The sequence below is a fragment of the Gavialis gangeticus genome, unplaced genomic scaffold (assembly GCF_001723915.1).
Source record: "Gavialis gangeticus isolate Ggan-Ray unplaced genomic scaffold, GavGan_comp1, whole genome shotgun sequence".
In the NCBI taxonomy this organism is placed as follows: Eukaryota; Metazoa; Chordata; order Crocodylia; family Gavialidae; genus Gavialis; species Gavialis gangeticus.
Window position 1 is genome coordinate 44,759,258 of NW_017729022.1, and position 8,795 is coordinate 44,768,052.

The 8,795-nt window shown below is 37.3% G+C and overlaps 1 protein-coding gene across 5 annotated transcripts in view; it reads left to right on the plus strand.

Annotated features, from left to right (window-relative positions):
• The window catches only part of TMTC3 (transmembrane and tetratricopeptide repeat containing 3), a 73,887-nt gene that overhangs the window by 61,759 nt on the left and 3,333 nt on the right, over nucleotides 1–8,795 (plus strand). For 4 of the 5 annotated variants that reach the window (XM_019514835.1, XM_019514837.1, XM_019514836.1 and 1 more), the window contains 5 exons: nucleotides 378–498; nucleotides 1,217–1,328; nucleotides 4,679–4,782; nucleotides 6,021–6,190; nucleotides 6,713–6,939. In XM_019514835.1, the coding sequence (XP_019370380.1) occupies nucleotides 378–498; nucleotides 1,217–1,328; nucleotides 4,679–4,782; nucleotides 6,021–6,190; nucleotides 6,713–6,939 (734 nt within the window). Of the gene's footprint in view, nucleotides 1–377; nucleotides 499–1,216; nucleotides 1,329–4,678; nucleotides 4,783–6,020; nucleotides 6,191–6,712; nucleotides 6,960–8,795 lie in introns of all 5 variants that reach the window. The other variant, XM_019514840.1, reaches the window with a different exon arrangement.

The window sequence follows — 8,795 nt, forward strand, 5'->3', positions numbered from 1 at the left end:
TGCCCCAGCTCCCAGTGCTTTAAAAAAAATCCCCACTCACTGGGTGCTGCCGGGCAGGGGGATGATTCCTGCTGCCCTCCACTGCCCCACACTGCATGGGGATCTCTGCCATGAGCCACCCCCAAAAATCCTGATCCCCCAACCCCCCCACATCTGCCCAGCCTGGTCCATCTCTGGCCTTTTGAGAAAAAAACAAACTGAGAAAAACCCTGGCCTCACCGCTCCTGCAGTGGTCTCGGGGCTTTGGGGGGCTTGTGCAGGGCCCCCCACATGGTGCACAGCAGCAAGGGGCAGCTCTGCCAGGCAGGAACAGTGAGTGCAGGGGTTTTCTAAGGTTTTTTTTTTAAATGTACTTTTTATTTTTATTTTTTTAATAGCATGCTAAGAAAGCTCTCCTGGATTTGTCTGTCTGTGGTGCTGTTCACTCATGCCTTAAAAACACTGCACAGGAATTGGGATTGGGAATCAGAGTACACATTGTTTATGTCCGCATTAAAGGTAGAGTATTAAGTTTCAAGGTGGCTCGGGGTAAATGCATAATTGCTAATTTTGGTTAGTCTTTTCAAAATTCTAAGTGTCAGAGCCTGATAATAGGGAAAAACAGTAATTTTTTTTTAGAAGTTACATTTCCACCATCATTGTATTTACATGTAATTGATTCTTTGAATGTTTAGAAACAAATATGTAATCTTGCATTGGAAGTAATGTGCAAACGAAGAAAAAAAAAAGATGTTGAGGCTTTTCCTTGATTTTGTTTTTGCACAAGATAAATCAAATATTTGAATATGGCATATAGGGTAAGTACTCATTTTTTAGGAACCTACAGATGCATTTATTCAGTTGCTGACCTAGGTTTCAAGAATGTATGGTCCTGAAATAAGCTCACACACCATTTTGAAATTCAGTGGTGTGTGGTAGGTTAGTTTTGCTTACTAAGTAGGATGGACTTTTTTCCTTAATAATTGTAATGTAGATTAGTTTTCTATAGAGGTGGAATTTGACAAGTCTGGTATAGATTCTGACTAACAAGTTGAATTTTTGTAATCCTGCCAGTCTGGGACATGACACATCTTTTACACAGTAGCTTGATTAATTTTACTAACATACGAAATTATGTTCTGTGCAGCTTTGAATGTATATAAAGTAGTTAAAAGCACGTTGTGTTAAATAAGCAGAGTTTTAATATCCTGCATGTTTATATGCTTTCCATATTTAGGTAAATAAAAACAATGCCAAACTGTGGAATAATGTGGGTCATGCATTGGAAAATGAAAAGAATTTTGAAAGAGCATTAAGATTCTTCATTCAAGCCACACATGTGCAACCAGGTAGAAATTATTGACGGGTTCTCATATATTCTGAATTTTTTTTAATAGTGTTTTCAGAAATAACTTCGGCAGTAATTGTTGACCGTAACTGAATCCTGTATTTATTTGTATATCTCACACACCTTTTTCCTTAAAATTAACAATCAAAAATTGGGCTATGGGTCTTAAATGGCAGAAATTAAGAGAAGTTTGTTTCAAAATCCCAGCTTCTAAGGAGGCCATCAGAATGGAGGCAGTCCCTGTCACGCTGCTGCAGAGAGAGGTCTGCTCAGCCAACAACAAACCTTCTCACAGCTGCTGCTGAATTAGGCTTTTTTATAGTTGTTATATACCATTAAGTAGCAGCTGAGAGAGGGTTAACCTTTTAGCTGGTAGGGAGTAAGGCTGACAAGGGGACACTCCCCACCCCATCTGCATGTCCAGAGCCTTCAGTCCACTGCTAGGTATGCCTCGGGGTGAGCTTATGTCATGGCAGGTAAGAAACTGCTGCTTTTCTCCTTGCCCCGACCCTGATCTTTTTTTCTCTTCTTCATTCTGCCTTCCCAAAAGAAAGTGCGTGTCTGTATGCTGTAGTATATACTATATTTGGTAGGCTTAGTCTTACCTGTAGTATGGTAAAATTATTCTTCTGTAAGGAATTTAAGGTAATAGGAGAAACAGTTTTATTGCTATCATGATTAGGATTCTCAAGCAATACAAGTGTAGTACAACCACTCCAACTTTAGCTCCAGTTCACTCGGTGTCACCCAGCCATTTGATTATAGCTTTGTACTTTGCTATGTTGAAAGAGAAATTACTTCCAAAAAGTTTATGATGTTAGCTTCTCAGTTGCATGTTTTCTTTCTGTTTTTAATAATCAGTTGATTTGTTTTTTGTAGTGTCAAAATCAAACCTTAATTATTGATACAACTTACAAAAGTTGTGGAAAGAATCAGTTTACTTTGATATTTCATCTTGTTATTACTCAGTTATGAATTAATCCATTGCTGTTTCTCTAAATTATAGAATCATAAAAAGTATTGCAGCTTGCATTCCTTTTGTCAATAAGAACATGAGATAGGATCTTTAGATAATTGTATAAAATTCATCTGCATCAAAAAACGAGATCAGCATTCTCTAATAGGAATTCCTTACTGCTTTGTAATATAGTTTAGGTAAATATAAAGGGTGGCTTTGTATGTTCAGTGAGGTGGACAAATCATTTTACTGTGGCCAAATCACTTTTCACCTACAGTATATGAGGATTTATTGGATCACTTCCTCTGCCTTGTTCTATGAAGTAAATATGAGAGACATTTAGGTTTTGTCTTGCCAGTTCAAAAACCTTTGAGTCAAAAGGGTTTTTGTTCAGTTGAAAATCAATACATAACAACCTTCTCTATCTGTATAAACTTTCTAGAAATATTTATAACTTATTATTTCATAAGTCTATCACAAAAAGGCCATAACAAAACATTAAAGTTCGTAAGCCAAATTGTTCTGTCACTACAGCTAGAACTTATCTGCTGGAAAGAACTATTCATTTATATTGCATGACTTCTTAGTGCATCTTATACAGCAGGGCTCTCCAACCGATGACCTGTGGACTCTGTGGTCCATGGGTCCTAGCAGTGTCCTCTCTTGCTGTCATGCAGCAGGGGAGGCTCCAGGGGTCTGTATGCATGTATGTTATCAATGCAACCCACAGTCAGGGGGCTGTGTACTGCCACTTCGGACCATACGGTGGGCAGAGGGAAATCCTGAAGGCAGTGTCCTCTCGGTATTTGTTCTGTAAGATGTGTGAGCGCTGGGGTCGCTGCCAAAGTTGGGTGACCCTAATGTGCAAAATCATGGGTATGCATATAATATTTAATCAGTAGGACACTGGGAACCTTATTGTTTCATGTTGCAGCATTCAGTTCTTGACAACGTGATGGTTTAGCCAAGATCCAGCTTCAATAATACGTTTGAAAAAACACCTGTCAAGATCCACTGACTGCTTATGGATAAATAATGTTCCCACAGTACTGCATATGTATTTTGTCCATTGCTTTTTTATTTCAGTCTTACAAAGATAGAATTAAGATTATCTCCAGCTTGTCTTGATATAGAGGCATAATTTTGTATATTCTTAAAAAGCTAATCTTGACTCTTTGCCTATACACTATCTTGTTTCTGACACAATTACTGTGAAGATTTTATCCCAAACAAAATCAAGATAAATAGTATTGAAAAATTTTAATTATTAAATAGAAAAAATTTCAGTCTCTTTGGCTATTAAAGTTAACATTTTCCTACTTTGGGAGGGAATCCAATCAGAAATAGTCTACAGTATATAAGGATTTAATTATTTCCTCTGCCTTTTTCTTTGAAGTAGATATAAGAAGGCCTCCTTACATTGTCTTGCCGTTTCAAAAACCTTTCAAGTCAAAAGGGTATTTGTTTGGGTCAAGATCAATACATAATGACTTTCTCTGTCTGCAGAAACTCTCTAGAAATACTTATTACTTATGTGATAAGTCTGTCACAAGACATATTCTAGCAACATATTTTCTCAGATACACCATGTACTTTTTCCCCCTAAAATAGGGGTGTGTGCATTAAGCAAGGAAGCTCATTTTCTGCCTAGGGTTGGAGAGGCACCCTGGTTCAATTTCTGCTCTACAGTTCAGGAACTCTGGTATTATTCTTCAGATGGCTGAGAGTCAGTTGACTAAGGGTCATTGTTCTTCATTCAATGTGTGTTGTTAATAATTGCTTCTCCTTTTTAACAGTCTTGATGTTCCACTAATCAAGCATGCCTTTTCTTAGGGAAGTTTTGCTCTCTGCTAGTTTTCCTTGTCTCTCTGTCTCAGACTCTTTTGCTCAGACTCTGTTCACCAGAGACACTCTTCAGAATCATAAATGCACCCGTAGAGACTAGTCTTCAGCAGCACCTAGGGATTCAGCTTTAGTTATGCATGAAGAGGAGGGTAAATCACCTAAAGATTAGGATCTTTTCCAGCTCTGTGTAGCCAGCGCTGGAAAAACCCTCTCTTTTTTTCCCTCCATCTTTCAAAAACGTATCTATTGTATTTGGGTGCATGTTGTATGCAAGGAAGTAGGGTACAACTATATCAATTACAAACAGAATATTTTATCTGTTTTCCAAGAGGCATCTCAAATGCTCATCTGTCTCTCAATTAAATTATCGTATAATCTCAGAGTCCTAGTTGTTCAGAAGAACTCTGTGCTAGATGCTGTGCAAAGTATAGGACAGATAAAAGGCATGAATATTTAACACTATTCATGGATCATAATTTTATAAACTCTTATTTATAAAAGTTATGAAACATGAGTGGAATGTCAAATGCATTCTCTTTTATTTTAAGATGATATTGGTGCCCATATGAATGTCGGAAGAACTTATAAAAATTTAAACAAAACTAAAGAAGCTGAAGAATCATACATGATTGCTAAATCACTGATGCCACAGGTAAGTAGTAATGGTTTTTTAAAAATACTCACCATCCAGATAAACTTCAGACCTGTTTTAGATTGACTGTAGTACAGGAAATATAGCTATTGTTTCCTCATTGTGAGTGTAAAGACTTGTAATATTTTTGAATATTTTAGGAAAGTTTTAATTTTTTTCTCTTAAGTGTTGCAGTCTAATTTAAAATCATATTAGGTTTACACTTGTTTGTTAAAGTTAGGATTGTTTAAAATCTTTACTTTATTATTGATTCTTCATACCCAATTTGAGAAGAAATTAATAGGATGTTCCATTTTGTATGTATTGTTTGTAGTAATTTTTATTTTGGTTACCCTGCACTAGAATGCAATACTGTTTGTTTCCAAAGTTCGAAGAGAGAATTGACATAGAAAAACCTTTGTTAATATTTTTAAAAATACATACTCTCAAAAATATCATTTAAAAAAAAATTAGCGGCTTCACATTACCCTTTCCAGTCCACTTCCCAAAATTCTGTTTAGGGAATATTACTTGTATTGTGTTTGTTTTTTAAATGATACCACAATGTCCAGCTACAAACATGTTGTTAAAATGTTCATGTGTAAAGAATGAACATGGAAGATATTGAGGATCTGATACAACTTAAATCCTAGGGCACACTGTTAATGTCACTCTAAATAGCATTGTCTAGCTCCTTTAGGAACCAAACTAGCATTAGGATGGATATCTTAAACCTAAAGTTAATTGCTTTTTCTGATGGATGGTGGACTAGTTGGTGCATGTGTTGGTCCTGGGATTTGGTCAGTTCCTAGTGAAAGGTTAGGAAGAGTTTTTCATGGGGCTTTTTATTGCTTGATAAGTATTTGATATCATCCAATTATGTTGTTATTCTTCTGCTTAGAAAAAATTTTCAGTTCTAACTTAAATTTAGTGTTGCAATTTGTAACTGATGGGTAAATCAGTGTCAATGTTGTTTTTTTCAGTTAAATTCCTGGTATGTCAATGGCTCGTATTTTGTGGGGAGAAGGGAGGGAAGGATGGTTGCCATTTATTCTGAGGACTTATAGTTTCAAATATGTATTTTGTTTCCAGTAAAAGCAATTGTTGATGTGGCAATGCAAGCTATTATGAATATACCAGGTTACCTTGGTGATTTAATAAAATTTGAAAATTAATTTGATACATATAATTATAGTCATCCTTCTGAGTTAACTTCTGTTAATTCATTTTTTTTGGCTTATTTCATAATATTTTTCCAGATTATTCCAGGCAAAAAGTATGCAGCGCGAGTTGCTCCTAATCATCTAAATGTTTATATAAACCTTGCAAACTTGATTCGGACAAATGAGTCTCGCCTTGAAGAAGCAGATCAATTATATCGACAAGCAATTAGTATGAGGCCAGATTTCAAGCAGGCTTACATTAGCAGGTATTTCTGTTAATTTTGAAGTTTTATTCTTCAAAATATACAAAAGTCTTTTTGCCATTACCAAGTACTAATAGACAGTTTATTTACCTAATATCATGGACTTAGTTGTGAGCTGTTTAGAAATATAAAAAGTATCAGCCACCCATTAAGTGAAGAGGATAAAATGTTGGTGGTGGTAATTGAGTAGTCTTTTACCCATCATTTTTATCCTAAGTCATGACCTTTTGCTATATAAAGTTTGTCTCCAGGGATGTGCAATGGAATAATTATATAACTGGAATAATTATATCTTGTTGCTTTGTTCCTGGTGTACTTTTTCACTGTATTGTGAAGTTGGTAGGTGGTTCAAATGGGCAACAACCTTCCAAAAGGCTCTGCTGACTTCTAAAGTCCTCAGATTGAAACTTTCCTTCATCAAAATCCTGTTCATCACCAAGATCCCTACATTTAAGAAAACAAACTACCAACATTTGTAATGTGTCCATAACATGTTGACACAAGTTTAATCTGTTTTGTCAACAGGGGTGAATTACTACTAAAAATGAATAAACCTTTGAAAGCTAAAGAAGCATATCTGAGAGCTCTGGAACTGGACCAAACTAATGCAGACTTGTGGTACAATTTGGCAATTGTTTATATTGAGCTAAAAGATCCAACGGAAGCTCTGAAGAACTTCAACCAAGCGTTAGAATTGAATCCTAAGCATAAACTGGCATTGTTCAACTCTGCACTATTAATGCAAGAATCTGGTATGTTGGCTAGTTTCCAAGTAGGTAATGTAGTTTTTCATTTACAACGTGCAGCAATTTGGCTTCTTAATGAATTCTAATTTGTCTTCTTTAGAAAATAGCAAATTGTGGTATCTTTTTTGCAAAGCCTACTTTAAGAGAAGATAGTTGAGAGAGGATTTACTGTTATAATTTTCTCTGTGGCCTTATCTGGAACATGTAGAATATCTACAGTATAATTATTCACATACCTCATCTGATATATGTACTTCTTTTTAAGACTTCATTGATTTCTTATACTGTAATGTATTGTTTTAAGCATGTAGGCACATCCACACATGCAGGCATGTGCACTTGCAGCAGCTCAAATAGAAGCGCTGCAAATTTGAGCCAGGGCTTTTTGCCTCAGCGCACATCCCTGGACATGCACTTTGGCGTTGTGCAAGTTGTGCCACTTGGGGCAAAATAACCCTGCCTGGCTCCTCCCAGATCTGCAGCCAGGGGGAGCTAGAGCCTGGGACCAGCACCTGTGGTCCCCACTCCCTCCTTCAGCCCCCTACTTACCAGCATGGAGCCCAGGTCCACCTCCCTGCAGCTGGCACACTGCCTGCCATGCATGGGCAAGCAGCATGCTTGAGCACCAGGGCAAGGGCCAACCATAGAGAAGCTCTCACTGGCTGCCAGAGTAGCTATGTGGAGGACCTGAGCCTCTGTTGCCTTGGACATGGTCAGGGACCATGCCCTGCCCTGCTTTTTTCGGCAAGAGTTATTTTTGACCCATGGATATCAAAGTGTCTAATTTTGCCTCCGCACTGCAAATTTGCAGCACAGGGAGCTTTTTTTTTTGTTCCCGCACATGCCTCTTGCGGCATCTCAAAGGGGTTTGAGACGCTGCAAGAGGCACATGCATGCTTGTCTGAATGCGCCCATAAAATATGCATACAATCCTCATTTCAAACAATTTTTCTAAAATGTTACTAGATGCATTTTTCATATAATTTTGATTACTGCATTGAGCTTTATATCTGGCCCTAAAAAGCAGGTAAATCTCGTGCATGTATTGTTCTGTAATGTTACTAACCTAAATTCAAATAGGGTAAAAATTCTCTTAGAAATTCAACTTTCTCTACCTACATTATATGGCAAAATTACTACTTAAAGATTTTACAGTTTGCGGGAGGGGAGGGATAATGAGCTCATACAATATTATATAGTTGAGGTCTGATCCTATGCTAAAATATGCAAAGTGGAATATTTATAAAGGTTACCATAAGCCACAAGCTAGCTCTCATTCTAACCTAATCAAACCCAACTTCTTTTACAGTATTTGTTCTAGAGGTAAAACATTATATTTGACAGAATGTGAAGCACAGAAACATTTTAAAAAATTAGCTATCAAGCTTACAGAATTTTGTATTTGATATTTACATGGAAAATATTTTAGTCAGGCTTTGAGGTCAGCCTTGATAATCTCATGGTCCAATCTCTTTCTAGTCTATTTTTTTAATGACAAAATGACATCTACCACGCCGAGTTTTCTCTGAGAGATCTTTGTCCAAATTGACCTTTTCTCTTCATTTTCATAGTTTCATCATTTCTAGGGTTGGAAGGGACCTGAGTTAGATCATCTAGTCCGACCCCCTGCCATGGCAGGAAAGAGTACTGGGGTCAAACAACCCCAGCAAGGTGTACATCTAGCCTCCTCTTAAAGACCCCCAGGGTAGAAGCCAGCACCACTTCCCTTGGAAGTTGGTTCCAGATCCTAGCTGCCCCGACAGTGAAGTAGCGCCTCCTGATATGTAGCCTAAATCTACCCTCTGCCAGCTTGTGACCGTTATTCCTGGTCACTCCTGGTAGTGCTCGGTGGAACAGGGACT